General features: G+C 40.4%; 1 protein-coding gene across 50 annotated transcripts in view; it reads right to left on the minus strand.

Moving 5' to 3' along the window:
• NEB (nebulin) overlaps positions 1-23,413 on the minus strand; it is a 225,713-nt gene that overhangs the window by 201,708 nt on the left and 592 nt on the right. For all 50 annotated transcript variants that reach the window (XM_005573144.5, XM_045367036.3, XM_065525475.2 and 47 more), the window contains exons 2-10: positions 23,241-23,324; positions 22,648-22,712; positions 19,182-19,223; positions 17,277-17,492; positions 14,716-14,823; positions 14,120-14,224; positions 13,530-13,634; positions 12,660-12,764; positions 6,370-6,474 (exon numbers count right to left, since the gene is read on the minus strand). In XM_005573144.5, coding sequence (XP_005573201.3) covers positions 6,370-6,474; positions 12,660-12,764; positions 13,530-13,634; positions 14,120-14,224; positions 14,716-14,823; positions 17,277-17,492; positions 19,182-19,223; positions 22,648-22,683 — 822 coding nt within the window. In that variant the 5' untranslated portion in view covers positions 22,684-22,712; positions 23,241-23,324. The remainder of the gene's footprint in view (positions 1-6,369; positions 6,475-12,659; positions 12,765-13,529; positions 13,635-14,119; positions 14,225-14,715; positions 14,824-17,276; positions 17,493-19,181; positions 19,224-22,647; positions 22,713-23,240; positions 23,325-23,413) is intronic.

The following is a 23,413-nucleotide window of genomic DNA, read 5'->3' on the forward strand; positions in this document are numbered from 1 at the left end:
CTCAAGGCACTGGCATATGCCTATATCCCCACCATACCCTTTAAGGAAAAAGAAAGTGTCTTTCTGGTACACCTTTACCAGAAGAACTAAAGGTAAGTGATGTGCAGAGTCAACAAGCGTGGGTTAAAGGAAGCTTAGCCCTCACTCAAATGCTTGATTTCCTTTCTTCTCAAAAGGTTAATATGCAAATAAATAGCCAACTGGTTTTCGCAGCTATAAATTTTAGAGTCCTGGGCGTGGGTTCGATCTCTGGGACCAAGATTTGACTTTGTCTTGACCAAATGTTTGATTGTTTTCTCAGCCACAAGTGCTGGCAATAATATTTACAGAGAAGTCTGCTGGGAAGTTTAATAAGATCATTCGCTGAAGAGTGCTTTGTAAACCCCACAGTGCTAAGCAAATATACGGTATAACAACTGTAGTAATAATAATAGCTATTACTATTGTCATCATCATAACAGAAAGAAATTCTGTAAGAAAGAAAATTGTATGTGCGGGGAGGGAACAATTCTTCAATGGAAATCTTTGCTGAGGTAAGATTTGTGTTATACTGCTGATTGATTGACCTGCTGCACTCCTTTTTGAAGATTTAAAGAACATAAGTCAATAACATTGATTTTTGGATTTGCAAAGACTACTTATAGAAATGTTTCTAATCTTTTTTTGAAGACAGACCTCTTCAAGAAATTGAGAAAGCTATAAAATGCTCACAATGTAACTTCAGAGGTTCTTGATGTACACATACCTCAGGTTAGGATCTCCTAATGTATCATTTTTTGGAGGGACATGACCCTACCTCCTGCTTGTTGTCAAAGGAGAAAAACCTTAGGATTGGGAAGGGGCAATTGGGCCTGATCCCCAAAACTGAGATCCAGAGAACTTTGAAATATAATTTAAAGTTGAGAAGGTAGCAGATATTCTTTTTTCTTTTCTTTTTTATTTTTTTGAGACGGAGTTTCGCTCTTGTTGCCCAGGCTGGAGTGCAATGGTACGATCTCAGCTCACCGCCACTTCCGCCTCCCAGGTTTAAGCAATTCTCCTGCCTCAGCCTCCTGAGTAGCTGGGATTACAGGCATGCACCACCACGCCCGGCTAATTTTTTGTATTTTTAGTAGAGAGGGGGTTTCTCCATGTTGAGGCTGGTCTTGAACTCCTGACCTCAGGTGATCCACCCGCCTTGGCCTCCCAAAGTCCTGGGATTACAGGCATGAGCCACCGCACCAGGCCAAGAAGATAGCAGATATTCTTAATGAGGTCTAAATATTGGGCATTTATCAGGAAACAGGCATTGCATATGTAGATTTGTTAAGGATAATTGAGCAGGAGATTCTCACAGTGAGAGATAGACGTCTGGTTTTCAAGAAGATGCAAAACAAGAGTGTAAGATCACTCAACCCCCTCATCTAAAGTCCTTCCTTCCTTCTAAATCTTCATGAACTACAACATGTTATTTCTTCCTATTCAGGAGCTGAAATGGGTCAGGGTGGCGCTGGAACTCTCACAATCCGCTCCTGAGCACTGCCAAGTCTGGGAAGATTTTCATGACACAGGAGAAGGCTGGAGCTTGTTGGCTACTTAGGAAGTTATGGCCTTCTGTCTCATTTGTGGGTAGGAGAGAAGTTGAAAGAACAAGGGTCCATAGGTGGAGGAATGAGAGGAAGAGAGAGGTATGTGTCCCTGTGGGGGCACATAGAGAGAGGGTCCCACAGGGACACATACCTCTCTCCCAGCCAAGGGGTCTCACTCTGCAAGTCTGAGAGTGAGGCCAGAGCTTTTGTACAATACATGGAGACGGGTTACTCATGTCGGGGTCCAACATTCAACCTTCCCAACATCCAAACACAACAGAGTTGGAGAGAAAGGTTAGGGGGAAACCTTTCTCTCCAAACTGTGTTGTGTTTGCGGTTGACCAATGGAAACTTGGAAGAAAGAGTCAGTTTAACTTCTCTAGAATTTTTTTGGTTTGTTTAACAGAGGAAAGTATGTCGGGCCAATTACAAGCTCTGGGACACCTTCTCTGGGTAAGAGGGTGACCATGTGTCCATAGATATAGTAAGATTGTTTCCCGTCTCCTCAGAGGTCAGCTGAGGGGACTTCCATGGGGCCATAAACTGGGTACCCTGGTGTCTTGCTTAAACACATGGCTTCATTATGTACTTTCAACATCTGAATCTGTAATTTTTATGTGGTTATCAAATGGAAAGGAATATGAAGCCAGTTAATTACCCTTCTCTTTTTCTGTGAGTAGCTAAGCACTAGGGCTCCTGATGGTTCCATTCATAGAAAAGTTATCCCTGAAGAAAGGGTATAAAGAACCCAGCTTGTATTTTTATTGCCCACAGTGGTCCTAACACTGCCTGTTTGACTCAATCAAATCTCTTCTGGTGAAATCAATGGAAATCTTCCCAATTCTATGTGATAGAAGAATCTCCATGGTTTTAGAGGACCAGGGCCTGGTATCTTCATGCTGTATAACATTATGTTACTGAAAGATTATTTTCTTAAAAAATTGAGGCTCCAGTTGGTATCAGTGGGAAATTCCAGCCCGAGATCTCATATTTTTTCTTTTGTGGATCTGGAAGGGAGCAGAGAGGCAGGTACAGAGAAACTAAAGGGACTTCCCAGTGTTGCATTCAGGGCTCCACTTTCAGCTGGTCATGGTGTGCATAGTTTCCCCGCCTGGAAGGCCTGTTTCCATGAACAACTCTGCCTGTTCATCTATGTTAGAGCTACAAAATACAGCTGAGACAGAAGGAAGCATGTAGCTGATGGTTTTGGCCAAAGACAAAGGTGAGAGAATTGATTCTGACAGGTATAGTAAGGAAGGATGGCAAATGGAACTTAACATTAGTGAAATCACTGCAGATATGCAATCATTACCATCTGAACTGGGAGCTGTAAGAAAAGGATGTGAGGATGCACAGAGAACTCCACCCCAAAATATGGCTCCCTAGTATAATGAGTATTTTGAATTAAAGGCCCTTAGAGATTAATGGAAGCTAGAAGGGACTTCTTTCTACATAAAGACCAGATAGACCCACTAAGAAGAAAAATTGTTTCCCTGTCAACCCCCCCACCCCCATCCTATCTCTCAATCCTCTACCTCTCCCAAAGCACAGGCTCAAATTTCCTTATCTATCTAAGGTCCGGATCTACCACAGAAGAAAACAATTCCCTCTGACCACTTCCCTGAGTTTTCAACTGAACTTATAGTGCAGGAAGGAAGACAAGTCTGTCAACAAACCTGGACAGGCTCCTGTCATAAACCATTGTTTGCTTTGTGGGCCAACAGACTTCACCCCAGACTATTGTATGTTCTTCAAACCCATCGAATTCTCCCTAGTAATCATTTCTTGCCCTTCAACAGAATTCTTCTTCTCCCCACTCTCCATAACCTGTTTTGCCGGGATCCAAGTTCATAGTCTTTCTGTAGCCTCAAGATGGTATATAAGCTTCTGCACCCCTGGGGAGCTGGGGCTTCATTCTGAAGGCTCCCGTGTGTACACATTAAATAAATTTGTATGCAGTTTCTCCAGTTAATCTGCCTTTTGCAAGCTGATTTTTCAGCCAACCTTCAGTGGGCCAAGGAGGGCCCCTTGGCACCAACAGATGGATCTGGGAGACACGATTCAACAAGGGGATATTGAGTTTAAATGCATGCGAGTGAGTACATAAAGGAGGTTTTTTCAAAACAATATTTTTTTTTATACTTTAAGTTCTAGGGTAGATAAAGGAGATTTTTATCCTATTTTAGGGAGAAAGAGGATATGATGCTGTTGCAACATGGGCCAACGCATCTTGAGAGTGAGGAGGGAAGACAGTACTAGAGTAAGTCACACTTGGCAGCCCTGTGCCTCCTTTGTTGGATGGTTTGTGGTTGGGTGGACTTCTACCAATCACAAGCATTTCTCCCCAACACAACTATTACTTTGGATGCACAATAGTCATTAAGAACTCAGAAATCTAGGTTAAGACTGGGAATAAACAACGTCACTATGGCCAAATCCGGTGACCTTTTTCCACAGCCACCCTCCCCTTAGCTCATATTAGTACTCCACAGGGCAAAGCCTGTTCTGGCAATGCTTTCAAAGTACCCAACATTGTCACCTTGCCCACCTAGAATGGTGCCATCCAATGCATATATAATGCAAGTCATTCTTACAGCCACATTTTTAAATGTAGAAAGAAACATGTGGGAAATAATTTTAATAATATAGTTTACTGAACCCAGTAAATCTGAAAATTAACATTCCAACATGTAATCAACATAAAAATATTAATTTTAAACATTCTTTTTTTCATAATTAAGTATTCAAGATCCAGTGTCTATTTCTCACATATTGGACACTAAGTGTTATGAGATGAATGTCTGTGTCCCCGCCCCCCAAATTCATATGTTGAAGACCTAACTCACTAGTACCATGTGATGGTACTTGGAGGTAAGGGACTTTGGGAAGCTATTAAGTTTAGGTGAGGTCATGAGGGTGGGAACCCCATAATGAGATTATCATCCTTATAAGAAGAGGAAGAAGAGGAAGAGATCAGAGCTGGTTCTCTGTCTCCAGTGTGTGAGGACACAATGAGAGGGCAGCTATCTACAAGCCAGGAAGGGGTCTCTCACCAGGGACTGAATCCGTGATCTTAGACTCCCAGCCTCCAGAACTGTGAGAAAGTAAATGTCTATTGTTTAAGCCACTCAATGGATGGTATTTTGTTGTAGAAGCCCAAGCTGACTTATATACTCAGTTTATACTGATCAAATTCAGGTGCTTCCTAGTCACATTTGGCTAGTGGCTACTGTACTGGAGAGCGCAGCACTAAACCAACCGGCAAGCCTAAATTGGTGGAGAGAATGATTACAGAGGTGTTTGAAAGTGATTTTCAAAAATTACTTTTAAGAATCCCCACTGCATACTCAAATAATGCAAAAGAATGTTTCCTTAATAAAGTGTCTTTTAAAATAGACTTTAAATAAGAAATTGAAAATAGATTCCTTTCCTTTCTAAATGACCACTTGAAAACACATTTTTATGTTTTTTCCAAAAAGATAAATTCTCCTCCCCCATCTTACTTACAATATCAACGCTTTCTTTTTTTTTCTTTTTTACTCTTTTTGAGACAGTTTCACACTTGTTGCCCAGGCTGGATTGTAATGGTGCAATCTCGGCTCACTTCAATCTCCACTTCCCAGGTTCAAGTGATTCTCCTGCCTCAGCCTCCCAATTAGCTGAAATTACATGCCCCCACCACCACGCCCAGCTAATTTTTAGTATCGTTAGTAGAGATGGGTTTCACCATGTTGGCCAGACTGGTCTCGAATTCCTGACAGGTGATCAACCCACCTTGGCCTTCCAAAGTGCTGGGATTACAGGCTTGATCCAACGTGCCCGGCCAATATCAACACTTTCAGTGGACCATGTATTTATGTACAGTTCGAAAGTTAATTTCTGCTTAGCCTTGGGCAAAATTTCAGGAATGGTAGCATTCCTATTAGTGAAAGTTTACTATACTTACTAGATTCTTTATCTAAACAGCTCACAGTTACATAGTTAGGTAATCTACATTATCAAACACTAACAAACATCACTGAATAGACATCATCATCCATATCATTTCATCCTTCTCTACTAGATACTTTACCCAGAAAATGCTTAAGACAAAAATCTTGAGGTTTCGTCAAAATTCAAACAGAACAAACCAACACTCATCTCCACAGAGGGCAAGATAAAGTATTTAAAAGCAGCAGTATCCCAGGAGAAAGTGGCCTGATTTGGACCAATTTAAAATAGGAATTTAGCATGGGCCTATTCATCCACCGAGCATCTGTCTCTCCACATTCCTCATCAGAGCCACATTCCTCAGAGCTAGTTTACCACCTAAATATAGGGAGACTAAGCTGTTTGCTAGGGCCTTAAAAGTTATGAGGTCCACTGCCCACTGCTGTTAACTAAGCTATGTCTGAGACACGTTCTTATTTTGCCAAGTCTGACTGATAGGATCCAACTATACAAGGTCTTCCCTGTGAATTTAAACCAGCTCTTCACGGAAGTGTGTGGTTATTTGGTGACTCTGTAGTATTACTGTCATAAGTGAAAATGTCAAGTGACATTAGGACATGGCTTCTGTTTTCAAAAGGTGACTTTCACATTTATCAATTACTGAGTCGTCCAGCTGGGTAAACATTTATTAACACAGTTCTTGACGTTTATGGATGTATTGCTTTTGCTGTAAAGTTTTGGGGGTCATATGTAAAAATACTCTGAGTGTTTGTGTTTACTCTTCAGGCTCACCTTTAGTAACCCTCTCTGATGGCTGAAATTATAAAGCAGTGTCTTCAAGGGAGGCAATGTCCCAGCTCTATTTACTTACCTTGCTCACTTGATTGGTTACTTTCTTGGCAAATTCTATTTCTGGAGGATCGGCCAGAGGCGTAAATTGAGCTTGCTGTTCAGCGAGACCTTTTTTGTAGGCAACCTGATGAAATAAAAGACAGGGATGTATTTTAAAAATGATTATGCTTTCATCTTTATTTGAAGTCTTAAATTTTAGTGTAACATGTTATAATTTGTCCTTCTAGATGTTATATATACCCTTGCTCTCAGTACTGCTAGTGATTTCTATTTCATTGAATTTTCTTCCCTCCTCCTCAGGACTCATGGCCCTAGATCTGCTTTCTTCCAGTTATTTGCATGCTCTGGTTTGCAATTGCAATTATTCTCTTAACCAGCATCTTCAACTCCCAACCCCTTGTCTTTTTATCACACTCACTTAATAAGCCCCCAGCCTTGGATCGACTCGACCATATACTTCCTCTGTTCTTTTATTTTTTGAGACAGAGTCTCGCTCTGTCACCCAGACTGGAGTACAGTGGCTCGATCTTGGCTCACTGCAAGCTCCGCCTCCCGGGTTCATGCCATTCTCCTGCCTCAGCCTCCCGAGCAGCTGGGACTACAGGTGCCCTCCACTACACCCAGCTAATTTTTTGTATTTTTAGTAGAGACAGAGTTTCACTGTGCTAGCCAGGATGGTCTCGATCTCCTGACCTCATGTTCCACCTGCCTTGGCTTTCCAAAGTGCTGGGATTACAGGCGTGAGCCACCACACCTGGCCAACTTCCTCTGTTCTTATGCCTAGGATGCTGAATGCCACAGAAGAAAACCCACAACTCCATGGATTAGGCAATGCTAACATGATGAGTAGGGTTAAGAGGGACACAGGAAGAAGGTACAGGGTAGGGAGCCTCTGAACCCTAGCACTTAACTTGAAATCGACATGCCTGCCCAGTGGTATGTTCTGTGAACAACAGCTTGCTTGGGGCTCTGTGCCCTATGACCCTATGGTATACAAATGCCATTTTGTCTTCAAGGAAACTTGCACAGCCCATTATGTGTCTCTGGTTAGTCCCTACTCTCAGCAGCCAGTCTAAAACCCCAACACTGTCCTTAAGCCCACAATCAACTCCACCTTACTCTCAGCTTCCTCTTTCATAGAGGAAAGAAACGCTATACACTTATCTTCTCCATATTCATCCCTGCCTCTCCAAGCCCTGCCCTGGCTCAGAGCAGAAACATCCCTCAGCGGGAATGACTCCTGTACCCAGGGTGCTTTCCCTTCCAGCACATCCTTTGCACCCAGCTCTCTGTCATCCCTCCTCTTTCTCACAACCCCAACCTCTCCTTCTTCATTAGCTCCTTCCCTTCAGCCTATAAAAGACTTCCATCACCTTAAAATAAGTATGGTGCCCACAAATCATGCATATCCTTCTCTCTTGCCATCCTTTCTTTCTTCATTACTGACTCCTCTGGTTTTTTCTCCCACCAGACTTGGCCCCTGCTTCCAAAAATGCAGAACTATTCATAGATCCCCAGACACATGAAGCCCTCAGATGCTTCAGGGCCTTGTACATGCTGTTCCCTCTCCCCATCTGTCTGCAAACCGCTGTTTCCTCTCCATGGCTCGGGACAAGCATGACTCCCCTCCCAAGCTTTCTCTGACTCCTGAGCCAGATGCGATGACCTTCTCCTGGGATCTCACTCAACTTGGCCATTACCTCCTTTAAAGGGGTCATCATATGACACTGTAATTTGTTGTCTACATGTCTCTTTCCTCTTGACTGTGAGCTCTGGGATGGCAAAAAAGATGTCCTATCCTTGGGAACCCTCATGGCCTGCATAGTACCTAGCTAGAGCAAGAGTCAATGATTGACATCTCAATGCGTGTCTTACACACTGAGGCCACGGGGGAATGCTCAAGAGGAGAATTATCTTTCTAATCTTCCATGATGCAACTGTGAGATTTCTATGATTATTTCCCCTTCCTCATGGCAGTATTCTTATTTATCAAGTAAGGCAGTTGAATAATCCCAAGGTCCCAATCATCTTTATACTTTAACCAAGTCTAACTATATCTTATCCCAATAATATCTACCTAGGGCCTATAACAAAAGCTTTCATGGACAGCAGATCAATTGGGATACAAAAGACAGATTTTGAAATGTATTTACACAAATTCCACAAATAAGCCTGGCTTAATTTCCTTTAAATAAGTTAAACAAGGCACGGTGACTCATGCCTGTAATCCCAGCACTTTGGGAGGCAAAAGCGGATGAATTGCTCAAAGGTTCAAGACCAGCCAGAGCAATATGGTGAAACCCTGTATCTGCCAAAAATACAAAAATTAGCTGGGTGTGGTGGTGCACACCTGTAGTCCCAGCTACTTGGGAGGCTGAAGCGAGAGGATCGCTTGAGCCTGGGAGGCGGAGGTTATAATAAACCAAGATTGCATCACTGCACTTCACCCTGGGTGACAGAGTGAGACCCTGTCTCAAAACAAAAACAAAACAAAACAGAACAAAAAACCAAACCAAACAAAAACACAGACTGAAGACTATTTTAGGCATAGGACCACAGAATTTTTCATGGTTAGTTAAGTCCTTAGGAAAAAAGCAACACTTGAACAGGAGAAATGCTTATTAAGTAGAATATCCTGCCAAGAAGTTTCAGACAAATCAGATCTAGAAGTCCTAATTTCTTAGGAACCTTCTTCAGAATTCTGTTTAGTTAGAATTCTGCTGTTATAGAGAATGATCTGATTTTTTTAAAAAGTAAAAAAAAAAAAAAGAGTTCAGTATTGTGCATCAGCTTAAAGACTCTTAGTGTATGCAAAGTACTTTGTCTCTCTTAGGTAATAAGTAAAACATGATAAGTAGATTAAGAAGGACACAGGAAGAAGGTACAGGAGAGGTAGCAACAGCCTCTAAACCCAAGCCCTTAGCCAGAAATCTATGCGCCTACCCAGTGGTACATTCTGCAAACAACAGTTTGCTTATGGCTCTGTGCCCAATAATTGTAGAAGTTCACAGTGCTGACAACAGTATTAATAGGCGTGTCAGTAATCTGATACTGAGTGCATACTTGGTCTGCAATAAAAATAAAAGCTATGCCTTAACTGCCACATCTTTTTGAGGAATAGCATGGAAGACTTTACTTCATTATTGCATGTTCTCTTTCATTACATCTTCTACTCTAATTGCTCAAAACATGTGGCCAACTTTCATTGTTCAAAGTCCATAGCATTAGAATGGTATGAAGGTAACCTTTCATCTCTCCATTTGATAGATGAAGCGAGATAGGAGATTAAGTGTCTTCTTGGAAACCTCTCCCAGGCTTACATGACATAGCATTTCCTGGTTCCTCTTCAATTTCGCTGTTTGTTCCCTCATCCTTTTGCTGGCTCCTGTTCAGTCCCAAGTGTGGGTGTCCTCCAAAACTCTGCCCTTGGCCATGCACTCTTCTGCTTCCTTCATAGATGTTCATGTCTTTGGCTATCACTTTGTTCTCACGACTCTCAAATATTAATTTCTTGCCCTGGTCTCACACCTGAGCAATGGTACTTTCTAATTTATCCATAGCATGCCTTGATCTGAAGTGTCCTTCAATCATCTCAACTCCATTTCTCTTTCCATTAATGCATCTTTATCAGCTGTTGCCCTACTCACCCAGACCACCAGTCTACAGTCAGAAGCTCCTCTAGGGCTTCTTTCTCTCCTTTGGCTCCAATATCCAATGCCATGTATGCTTATTAATACTTATTACCCTCAGATTCCTTTCTTCCTCTCCTTTGCCCTAATTATTACTAAAATAGATTTCTCCAAATTACTCAGTTTTTCCTGTATTTCCTAATCTCAATCTATCATATTGCTCATCAAAATTACTCCAGATTCTATTTTTATCATGCTATTTTCTGCTCCAAAATCTTATGCTGCCTCTTATTTCTTACCATTCCATGTCGAAGCAATTTTGTCTGCCTTTCAAGGTCCTGCTGCCAGCATTCTCACAAGTGCCCTCCAAATGAGCACTCACATCATTCACTTTCCTTGTCCCTTAAAATTCAGACCTCATTTTACCTGTGTCCCTTTGTTCGAGTGCTCCCTCTACTCGAAATGCCTTTCTTCTTCATCACCACCCATGCCCTCAGGACCACCACCTCCACATGGCCTTCTCTGATTACTCACACGTGTTCTGTCTGTCTTATAGCAAGTATTAGACTGTTGTTCCATTTTTAACTTTTTTCTTGCTTGATATATCATACTTTTCTTTTATCAACCTGATTATAAATTCTCAGAGGAAAGGATGAAAACTGCTTGTAGTACTTTTCTATCCTGCCAGGTGTGCATGCATAATAGACTTTCAATAAATTACTGTTGATCACTTGATAACAGCCATGCAACAATATTGTGAATCTGTGAGATACAGAATCAAAAAGCTAATCTTGAAGGAGAAGCAAGAAGTACTCACACATTAAAATTGGTACCATGTGCTAGATGACTTCAAAGTTTTGTTATACCTTCTCTATTTCCTAACTTACCAATGAAAGGATAGGAGTGTATCTGTATTATATTTTAGCCAATTACATGGACAGTGAAATAGAAAAATGTCCACTAAACTTGCAGGTGATATTAAGAGGGTGGCATTAAAAATTAGACCTCAAAAATCGGAGACACCATCAAATTGGTATGTATAATTTTGGTTCATGGCAAGATCAGACCCTAGATTCCATTAGAAGTAAATCCCAATCAGTTTACTAAGTCCAAATTGAGTATAAGAGGTTCCAGGGAGGCCGGGCGTTGGGGCTCACGCCTGTAATCCCAGGACTTTGGGAGGCCAAGGCGGGCGGATCACGAGGTCAGGAGATCGAGACCATCCTGGCTAACACAGTGAAACCCCATCTCTACCAAAAATACAAAAAAACTAGCCGGGCGTGGTGGCGGGCGCCTGTAGTCCCAGCTACTCGGGAGGCTGAGGCAGGAGAATGGCGTGAACCCGGGAGGCGGAGCTTGAAGTGAGCTGAGATTGCACCACTGCACTCCAGCCTGGGAGACAGAGCGAGACTCCATCTCAAAAAAATAAATAAATAAATAAATACAGAGGTTCCAGGGATCTAACTGACAATTGAATGTCAAATCACTTGTCACTTTATAATGCAGTGCTCTGCTGAAGACTGGAGTTGCGGTCTGGATTTTCAACGTGGCCTCCCGGCAAATCCAATGGTCATGTAAGAAAGTACCTCAAAACAAGGGAGAGTGCTAGGCCCAAGTGGGTCTCTCTGCTGCTGCTGCTGCTGCTGCTGCTGGTTTCAAGCCTAAGGACTCTAGTAAGCCTTTTAAGTTCCTCTAACATACGGTTTTCAAGGTCTAGGATACGAAAATTCTGGCAAGTGGGATCACTGATTTTTCACTAACTGAAGTATCTTCTGATAGCAAGAGCTCTTTGTGGGATAACTATACAAATGTGTTTGTGGTTTGTTTGGGTGTTGTTAGTGTTGTCATTGTTTGTTTGTTTTTAAGACGGGGGTCTCACTGTTGCCCAGGCTGGAGTGCAGTGGCTTGATCATAGCTCACTGCAGCCTCGACCTCCTGGGTTCAAGTGATCCTCCTACCTCAGCCTCCTGAGTAGCTGAGACTGCAGGCATACACCCCTACAATTGGCTAATTTTTTAAAAATATATTTTGTAGAGACGGGGTCTTGCTTTGCTGCCCAGGCTGATCTCAGACTCCTGGCTTCAAGCAATCCTCCCTGCTTGACCTCCCAAACTGCTGGGATTACAGGGGTGAGTCACCACACACAGCCACAAATATGTTTTAAGAAGTACACTAGTCAGGTCCCACCCACAGAAAAAGGGAGATATACCACAATTTGGACTTGATGATTAGGATAGCAAGGCACAACCCTTCCATAACATTGCTTACTTAATAGATTTGGGAAGGTGGCTATGATTACAATAGGTTTTTAAAAATTGCCACTCTGTTGTCACGGAACAACTTCAACCAGAGTCAAGGGAAAAGAAGAACTCATGCTCCAGTGGGAAGAATACTGGTCTTGAGCTCACAAGCCTAGGCTCTGCCACTAACTAATGTGACCCCAGATTCAGGTTTGCCACCTATAAGAAGAGGAAATTGGACTAGATTAAATAATATAAAGTATAAATTATATCTAATCTAAATGAGACATCATACATTATAATAATTCTAGATGTACTCCTCTGAAATACAGCATTTAGCCTCTTATAAAGAAGAGTTGCAGTGAACATCTGGCCAGAAGATGTAATTCAAGTTCCCCTGACTCTGCACACCTAAATGGTGCCACTTGCATTTCACTTACATCACTGAGAGCTTTCTGGGCCTGGGCAACTCTCCTCAGTTCTGGGCTGTCATTGTAGGGGTAAAACAAAGTTTTGTCTGCTTCCCAGTCTTCAGTGTACAGTTTCTAAATCAAAAAAAACAAAGAAAAGTTAGGAGGAAGTAGGGTCACATTTACACAAAATGCAGTTTTGAATTCATCCATCAATGACCTAAAGAACCAAGGGCGAGGTGAGAGCAAAGGTAAATGAAATTCACAGATAACTTCCCCCTTTCCATCCAACCCAAGTCATTTTTACTGATAGCATGCCCTGTTTTTCTTATTTTCAGGGGGGCAGATGTGGTCTGATTTTGTTTCATCTCTTCTCTGTGACTCGACCTGTCTTGTTGTTGTTGTTGTTGTTGTTGACATTATTTGTCATTGTTTATCAATAGCACTTACAAGTGCTAACACAATGTAAGGAGCCAGGAAGCACTTCACGTAGTTCGGGGCAATATAGGACACTTGCAAGTTGGGTCACAAAATAAACCTCTAATTAGAGTTAATAGCCAGGGACATCTAAAGTATAGCACAGGGTCTAAAGACAATTTTGAGATATTACTTTATGGCTCTCTCAGCTGGTTCTCCACAGCACCTTCATTTTCCACAGACACCCCCCTCTGCCCCCAGGTTGCTCAGGTTCCCAAGTGACCTTCTCCCCACTCTGCCTAGGAGTTTTTCTCTCAGTTCCTTTTTGCCAAGCCCTACCCCTACAGTCTCATATGTCTCAAGGCTACTCATAAAAAGATTGGGAAATTGTATTCCAGATGATCAAGAGTTCACCAAGTATTACATGAAGTATATGATGGGATGACACAGGAAGATAGAAGTGGGGATGGAGCAGGCCCTTACCTTGCTGAACATGGCGGTGTTCTTAACGGCCTGGACAAGTTCAGGGGCATCAGGAGGAAGCAGGTACTTATCCTTGGTGTCTTCCCAGTTCTGCTTGTATAAAACCTAGACAGAAGGAGCAGAGGACCTGTGGCTTGAGATCTCATCCAAAGGCATGAGGATTTAAACAACAAAGGGAGACTCCTGAAGGCGTCCTTGCTCAAAGGCTGCCATCGTGTTACTAGGAAAACATTGACCATGCCAACGTCCTATACTACTTTTCCTACAATAGTCAGCTTTTGATTGAAAATGCTAATCCCTTTCAATTAAAAATTTAGCTCCTCAGCTTCTTTGGTGACACTGGGACTCCATGCAGCAACAGCCTGGAGCCGAGTCACAGCTGCCTCTTTGGGCAGGGGGACTCTTCCATCCACCCATAGGTTCTACAGGCCACTCATCTGTGCAGCCTTCTTGATGAATACAGGTATTGAATTCACACTGCCCATGAGGCTGGTGAGCAGGATCAGGCCTGTTCAATTTTCTCCTCTAAGACAATGCAGAGGTGATGCACATGCTACCGAGTACCCCAGCCATCCATATCATTGGCTTACCTTACTGACTTGCTGCGACACTTTCTTTGCATGTTCAATATCCTTTGCTTTTTCGTCTACGTGACAGATAGTCTTAGCAACATCACCATCTATTCGATACTTAACCTGCTCAAATAATGCACAGTCAGAGTTCACGACAGTCATGAACATGTGAGTATATTAAGGAATTTCTTATAACCACAAAGCATTACCCCAGTGACTCTAGGTCTGCATCACAAAGCATAGTTTCTGCATTTTAGCTGGAAAACTGTGATCTTCAAAGGAACACCTGCACTTACAGATTGTCTGCTTTCCTGGCTGGATCTCCAGCCTGCTGCTTCTTGGCCTTACTGTGCTACAGTGTAGAGAACCACAGTGAGTTGGAGCTTCCATCTCATAGTCTCCTGTTAAGCTAAGTTGCTAAACCAAGCTTTTAGAAATTTCTTTGGGTTCACATTTACAGCAACATGATCTATGGTTCATGCTTTTCTAGATTTGTGAACTAACTCATGGTAATTCAACTCCTCATTCTCACAGCACATATTTAGAGCCCACAATTCCCAGCAGTAGGTTTATTTTGAAACGTCCCTGTCCTTTATTTCAGCAATACAGCCCACCTCACTGAGTTGATCTTGTACTTTTTTGATTCTGCGAAGTTCTGGGGTATCTGTTGTACTGGCATATGGCCGTCCTTTTGTTTTCTCAAATTTCTCCTTGTATTTATTCTGAAAAGGAGATCAGATATTAGCCTAACAAGACAGCAGCGAAAATTTCAAGCAACATACTTACCCCATCTGATTAAAAAAATCCTTCAAGTTATAACAATTATCAATTGTAATAGCTTTCTTTTTGTCCCCTACCCTGACTCTCAGCAAAAACTAAAATAGATTTGATAATTGCTTCTCCTAAACATAGTTGGATCTTGGAGACAATACAAATTTATTATAGACTATTGTCTTGGAAATACCCTAAAATGATTCTTTCAATCCTTTTTGTCTGAATGCATGTATAAAAAGCCTAAACCTCAATTATTTTAGAAAATAAATATAGAAGTTGAGTTAATTCTGAAAAGATTTGATTGCTAATACAATGCAAAAATATTCAATTCAGAAGTTGCAGCTAAACTTCAGTAGTTACGATAGCTGAGACACCAGCTGAATTAATGGCAGGTCTGAATTATATTCTATAAATTTAGGAATGTGATTTTATTATTTCTGCTGAATACACAATGAATTCTTGCTTTAATGATAATGTGCACAATTTACCATTATAAATGTTTTGGGAGTACTCTTGAGTGGAGTAGTCAACAATCTAAATTATACTATTGATTTGGTTACTAACCACTTAAAAACTATTACAGACCTTTGCTGACATTCCGTTCAGAACACCAGAAATTCTAGGTTCATAGGATCTGAATTAATAAGAATTTATGGCAATATATTGACAAAAATTCTATCTTTGCTGAATACTGAAGCACTAAAGAAGGTAAGAAAATCTCGTTTCTAGAAACCTGTCTTAGATTATTCAAGGCTCTGAACTAGGAATTTACCAAATAGTGAGCTGCTATCATTTAACCAAAAGTGAATATGTATTGCTTAACCTCAATAGGATGCTTTTGACATAAACTTTAGTCTTATATGCTCCAATATTCTCTTAAGCTATATTTCATTTTTTTAAGCCTCCAGAGGACATTCAATCAAGCCACCCAGTGAGACCTCAGCCCATCATAGACAATCAACAAATTAAACCCATTGAAATGTGTCTGAATCTGCTGTCAGTCAGTGTAACTTACAGAACTGTACATGGGAATTTAAAGATCAGGGACGATTGAGAGCAGTGATTCTCAACCTGGGCGCACAGTAGAATCATCTGGGCAGCTTTTAAAAATCCTTTTGTACAGGGCTGGGCATAGTGGCTCATGCCTATAATTCTAAAGTTTTGTGGGGCCAAGGTGGGAGGATCACCTGTGGCTAGGAGTTTACGACCACCCTGGACAACATAGCAAGACCCTGCCTCTATGAAAAAACAAATTAGGAGATCCTACAAAAAAATTTTTTTTCTAATTAGCCAGACATGGTGGCATGCACCTGTAGTCCTAGCTACTAGGGAGGCTGAGGTAGGAGGAATTGCTTCAGCCCAGGGGTCTGGGGCTGAAGTGAGCTATGATCAAGCTACTGCTTGATCTAGACTGGGCTACAGAGAAAGAGTCTGTTTCTTAAAAAAAAAAAATCTTTGTGCACAGGCCCAACTCTGAACCAATTAAACTAGAATGGCCTGAGCATCGTTAGTTTTAAAACTCCCAGGGGGTTCCAGTGTGCAGCCATGGTTAATAACCACTGTTCTAAAGTAGAGCCAAACATTCAGAGCCTCAATTTCAAATGAGTTCTTAGTCTGATCTTGGATTTTTAACATAAATGTTCTTCTTCACTTTATACCTCTTTATATATACCTTTTTTTTTTTTTTTTTTTTTTTTTTTTTGAGACGGAGTCTCGCTCTGTAGCCCAGGCTGGAGTGCAGTGGCCGGATCTCAGCTCACTGCAAGCTCTGCCTCCTGGGTTTACCCCATTCTCCTGCCTCAGCCTCACAAGTAGCTGGGACTACAGGCGCCCGCCACCTCGCCCGGCTAGTTTTTTTGTATTTTTTAGTAGAGACGGGGTTTCACCGTGTTCGCCAGGATGGTCTCGATCTCCTGACCTCGTGATCCGCCCGTCTCGGCCTCCCAAAGTGCTGGGATTACAGGCATGAGCCACCGTGCCCGGCCTATATATACCTTTTTATATGCTGTTAGCTAGTCTACTAAGAAGCTCTTCTGCTGACATTGTTTAAATATGTTATGTAGCTCCCATGAACTGGCCTAAATTAAATCTGTATTTATGATTTCATTATTCTAGATTGGCTAATTAATACTGATTAAATACCAATAAATGCTTTATGATTGGCCTTATGCTTATTTTGCAGGAATGATTTCAATAAGAATGCTTTCTTAGGCCGCAATGGTATAAATGAACGACATAAAAGGAAAATTCAACAGTCACAAGAGCCTATATTTTGCAAAATAAGTTTTTGTTTCATACAAGTTTGAGAAATAAAATCCAGCCAGCCTCCAAAACAGAGTGGGCTGAGAACAGTAATTTCTTAATAATCAAACGAGGTTAACAGAAGTTGTTTGAAACTTACTGGGCTAAAAAGATCCTGCATTTTCTGACTGTGTGCAATGTAGGGGGTCATGAACTTTGAAGGATCCACTTTCTTCCGGATGACCTTCCTCCTCTCCACCGGCTTTGCTGGTGCCGGCTGTGCCAGTGCTGGCTGTGCCAGAGCTGGTTTGGAAGTTTCCGATTGCTCATAGTCAGACGTCCTTGTCGTTGTAGTCTCATAAATTTCTGTTATTGTCTGAAAATTTGATATTCAACATTGTTGTGAAAGTAAAAACTGTGCTACTGTGATCTCAGTATGTATTATTTTAACTCCAAATCAGATTTACATGCCTGGTGTTACTTCTCCATATCTAAAGTAAGCCAAAGCAGGAAACGGCACACTATAGCCATACGAAGGCACATTATGTTACATAAATCTGAATGCTGATTGTCGGGATTGTGTGGAATAAAAAGTTTACTCCTTATTACTTTGCAATATTGCCTTAAGTTTGCATTTGCAGAAAGACAATCAAATACTTCAAAGTAGGGGGAAAAATCAGCAATAAACTTTTTTTTTTTTTTAAACAGTTAAAAATCTTAAGTTGTCTGGGTAAGTAAAAGCAAACTTGAGGTTGGGGAACAAAAGGTTAAGATAATCAAACAAAGCTCAAATTATCGACTTTGATATTAACTTGTAAGTGACTAAGGGAAAATTGGTCGTTTGTTCCACAGGGATTTAGGCATTCTCCACTGTAGATAGGAGACAAAGAATAATGAACTTTAAAAAAAAGATGAATCGCATCAATATTATAAGAGATTTTCATTCCCTTGGCTTAGTCAGTTAATTAATGTGAACTGGAGTGCCATTTACACTGACAAATGCTTAGGTGGACAAGAATAATGATGACAACACAATGGGCTAATTATCCTCACAACAGTCCTATCTATGCAGTAGGTGAGAAATTACTATTTCTTACAGCAGGCTATAGTGGAAGATACTAAGACCCCAAGTTTGGGTCTAGTCCAAGGTTAAAAATAATGCATGTAAGAAAAAAAGATAAGCAGCCAATCTTCAATCCATTTCACAGTATCCTTCCCTTCACAGCTAATATCATCTGTACCAAAGAATTCTAGCATCAATTATGAAAAGAGAACCTAGTAAGGAAATTGTACATTTATAAAAACCCCCTCTAGTGTTGCCACATCATTGCTAATAGGTTGTTTTCTGCCCATGATTACTAAGGCATGGTTGACTGTGAGAAACTAACCAAATTACAGCATCTACAGACGTTAGTTTTTATGCAGTCACAGGTTCTCTGAACAAGCTTCAGGATTAACAATCCATATCACTGTTCGTCATGCTCAAAGAGAAACAGCTGCATGCAGAAACTAAAGTGTGAGAAAGGTATTTCACCTTGGAAAAAAAAAAAGAGCTTGAACTTGAAATAGTTATGGTAATAGCTTATTTAGAATTCCTAATGTGCTAAAATCTGAGTAGCATTTCAATGCATCATCAGGGACGAAGCCTTGGAGGCACCATCCCTGGTGGCAGAGATGGTGACCTACAAGTTACAACTCTACACAATAAAACTGCTTGTCCCTATGCCAATCACAAAGCCAAGGCCATCCCTCCTGCCGCTGTTGGAGAATGGGGATAGCCACCGACATTATAATTAGCATCACCTACACAAAAATATCCCACAGGAGCAACAGGGAGAACCACCCCCTGCCATCTTGGGCTTGTTGAATAGGAAAAAAAGGTGAAATAATCCATCAAACAGGTAATGTTTGTGCTTTCACACCAGCTTCTGGGCACAGGTAGGTGAGTGATCCTCTGTCAGATAATCCCTTTTGCTGTCTTTGTGGCCCTGGGAGTATGAGAAAGGAGAAAGCTCTTCCTGCTTTAATGAGAATGCAGTTTATGCAGCTGTGGGCTGGGCCTTACCTCTCCCGGCACCTCTTCATAAACCACTTCTTCCGTGTAGTACTGTAAATAGAGCACAAAGGCATTGGCAAGAGAACCAAAGCAGAAACCACCTCTCGTGCACCTCAACTGAACCACTTAGATGACTGCACTCGCTCGGTCGATTTGGAATGTCTGTGGGAAAGGGGTAGGTGAAGGAGCCTGTTCATAGTTTGGAACCCATCTTCACGTTGTAATACTTCAGGAAAGCTAAAGTGAATGCCATCCAAATGGACAAAGAGATGCAGAGGGCTGAGAAAAGTGTATGAGGCTGTATTTTAATCAAGAGAAGCTATTTTACTTTACTGGGACATGGAAATTTGTTTTTATGGTCGCCAAGATAGAATTTGCCGAGAAGAGAATACAATAAGAAGATTCTGAGTGTGTGGGTTGGGCAGAGAGGAACTGTGATAAAACTCACTGTTTGCAAACTAACAGTAAACTAAAACAGAAACTCAAGTGTGAATACATTTTTAAATGGATTGCATCATGGAAATAATAAGATCCCAAAGTATATCCACATCTCAATTATTCCTATACCCTCCTGATTGGTAAGTAATAAGTTTCTTCTGGAGTGATGCGTGAGTCCCTTTCAATAGTGTGATTGTCCTAAACAGAGCGGTGCTAATATGAAAATTGGTAAATGCTAGGGAATGAAGGGGAAAATGAGAAGATTCCTCATCACGAAGTGTGAGAAAGGTAGGCTGCAATTTGCCATAGTGGCTCTGAGGTCATCATGGCCTGCATGACGGATCTGCAGCCTGGATCTAAAACTGAGTCTACTTTTGTTCTACTTCTGACATCACCAGCAATAAATAGATGCAGAAAGGAACTGGTTGACATTTGGTTTCAGATGTGTAAGGAGAGAGGAATCCTGTCCTTAGCTTCACCTGCTCTGTAGGGTGAACAGAAGGAGAGGCTTGTTTAGGCCAAGCACGTGAGGAAAGGGATAAAGATGAAACACTTGGCTCATTTCTTAGTTTAAAAAAAAAATGGATATATAACACTTTATGCTTCATTTTTCTTATCTTTGACACCAAAACATACAGCACTCAAGGGAAGGGAAAACATTAAGATGCAAAATTTCCCTCAATGGCCTGCATTCTTGGTTCAGTGAAGTGTCATCAGATTACTTAAACATTGTCAATAGGCCGCCTAAAACTTGCCTAATGTTCCTCATTCTTGTGCTTTCTTTACTCTTGAGCTATTGTTTTAATTTAAAATCTAATTCTGCCTGTATATCGTTACACATAGCAACAAAAATCACAAGCACTGACAGGACAGAGATTTGCTTTTTTACAGTTGTGACTTTCAGCACATGAGAAATATCATTTGGACACTCTAGAAAATATTGTTTGATGCTGATGCCACATAGAGTCACTCCTCCGGTCACACAAAACATCAGTGGCTTCAGAAGAAATACTAAAATAAAATGGAAGATTCACAACTATTTTGGATTTTCTCAGCATCCAAGTTTAAAAGCAGCTCCTTGGAAACCATTCATTTTTACCTTTGTTGGGCTCTCACCATTGGTAAATCCATCTTAGAAATACGCTTATAAAAGAGGCAACATTATTTAAATGGTTGGCGTTAACTTGTATGCCAAATCTCGCTCTTTTTTTAGAGCTGTGCCACTAATTAGATAGTACATCCTTGCTTCTTTTCTTTCTTTCCAAGTTTAAGTTGGAGTAGAGAGAACAGTAAAACTTTATTTCAATGTCCAAGATCCCAAGGAGATATATTTTTAAAGCCAGTTCTTCTCTGTTTTCTGCATATTTTTAAAGCTAGTTCCTCTCTGTTTTCTAAAATCTTCCCTGGCCATTTTTTCGAATTCTCCACCCTCCTATGCTCATAATCTTTTTTGAGGTCAAAGAGATCTCAGTTCAATACTTTCTGGCAGGCAGTCTATTCATTTATCACCTGCTGGTTAGACCCAGAAGCTGTAATGGGAACAAAATGGTAGGGATGAGATGTCTAAAAATAGCCCCCTCCTTTTTTATGACATCTAGTTGAATCAATCAAGTCTAGCACTAAGGACAATTTCCAGTAGCAAAGGTACACAATTATTTTAAGAAAGATAAGGAATATTTAAGTTGGAGAGTAAAAACCGTTACTGGCATTATTATCAGAGGGAAGACAATTTAATTAATAATTATATTAGTGTTTGATAATGATATTTCTGACCCTTAGGTACATAAGTAAAATGCACACTAGTGATGATATCAGCATGAAAGATGTGGTCATCAGCATTTAAGCCAGAGAGGTTGAATGTTACATTGTATGAGATTCATTCGATTTTTTTCCCTCATATCCTTCAGTAATAAAAGTAATTTTATTTGTAGAACAAATAAAATTTTCTTCATCTAAATATAGACTGGTCACTAAAATAATTTTCCAAAGACTAATTTTGGTACTGCCACCTAAAATTTGGTTCTGGGTAGCTCTTACAGTTAATTTCAGTCTTATTAAAAAGCACAGATTTTCAAAACTGCCTCCAAGTGCCTTAGGCATTTGGAGATTTTCATGTGTTTAGATCATCATCATTAATTGGTAATTACTAAGCACATTCAGATTCATGGCACTGTATTTATGTGCATTATAGTTCTAAGCCTTTAGATTTTATTTCTAGAATGTGAAGCTAAAGGCAAGAGCCGGTGAGGAAAAACTGTAAGATGACAAAAACAAAAGGATATAAAATAAATATAAAATAAATGATTAATAGCTTTGTAAAATGTGTTAGATGTCCACCAATAATTGGAAGGAAAATTTTTAAGATACCCACTACAGTCTTTGTTCTTATTCAAAATTCAAAAGCAAAAGCTAGTCTTGTTCACTTAGGTAAGTATAATGAAGTTGGTGGGAAGGTGTGGCTCCAACTATCACTGTGAACTTCATACCTTTATTTATATTTGCGTGTATGTGTGTGTCTGTGCACATGTGTATGTATTATGTATAAGTCTCACATATGCATATAATTTCATACGTATGATTATTCTGAATATCTAAGCCATGTTTCCCTATAGATGATTAGCTAGTTGAAGCAAAGAATAAGGAGTAGATCTTTTCCTCTATTGCTATGCAGACACTAAAAGACAAGAGTTCCGTTTTCAGAACTTTCTCTTCATCTCTGTCCCTTTGAACATTGGGGTTGGGAACTGGGGAAGAAAGTAGTTTTAGAAGACGAATTCAAACCTGCCTTTACTCCAACTTGGTTTTTGAGAGCTTAAAGAAAAGCAAAAGTGGGAAACAGTGATATTTCCTTTCAATTCTAAATCCCACGTAATTATAGTGAAACTGAACATAAAATATTCCTTTCTTATGCTTTAAATGAGGACTCTTTGTGAAGTTATAATAGACAATGTATTTTTCGAATGATTAATTCACCTGCATGGCTTTGACTGTCACTACATAAAATAGTTTGCTGTCAGTGTTTTTTTTTAAATCTTACCTCCACCACCTCCTCATATTCTTCGTCATCTGCCATTTTTCCAGAGTAGTAGTGGCACCTACAAACTTTTCATATTCCACACAAATGAAAACACGTTAGAGTCTATTCCCAGCACATAAATTATCTTATGACATCATAAAAATAGAATTTGAAGCTAAACTATTGTACAAATTCATATATTGTTGTAGGCTAAAGGAGAGAAGACATTTAAAATACATGTATAAACAGCAGAAGCTTCAAATTTCTTTCTCTTTATTCCTTCAGCATTGGGAATTGCTACTTCTACATAATCAGTTTAGTTAAAATTGTAAAAGGAAATTGAGGTAAGGAAGTGAGAGAGTTTGGACTCAGGGAACAGAGAATTTAAACTTCCAAACACTTAGAGAAAAGACATTTTCCAGCAAAAAATTTAGTGAAAGAAGGCCAGCTTGGGTTTCAGAAGAAGCTGAAATTTTTCCCCAGCACCAAAATTCTAAGAGGGCTGACTTAGTTTTCTATACTGCCCTGATCCACTGTTTGCTGTATATCTTAGGCTTCAAATTGGAACCCATAAGAGTACATCTGTCAACAAATTTTAAAAGAAAAAAAGAAACCTCAAGGCAATGGAGTTATTTTCTTCCCGAACACCATCGGCTTATACAGACTTTTTCTTTAGTTTCTGTAGCTCTCGTTTAAACCTGAAAAATAACAAAGTTGTAAAGCACTGACTGAAGTACATATAGGATTGTCAGTCCTTAGCCTAAGCTTCTAATGCAGAAAATAGTGA

This window comes from Macaca fascicularis, chromosome 12 (genome assembly GCF_037993035.2).
Source record: "Macaca fascicularis isolate 582-1 chromosome 12, T2T-MFA8v1.1".
Lineage (NCBI taxonomy): Eukaryota > Metazoa > Chordata > Mammalia > Primates > Cercopithecidae > Macaca > Macaca fascicularis.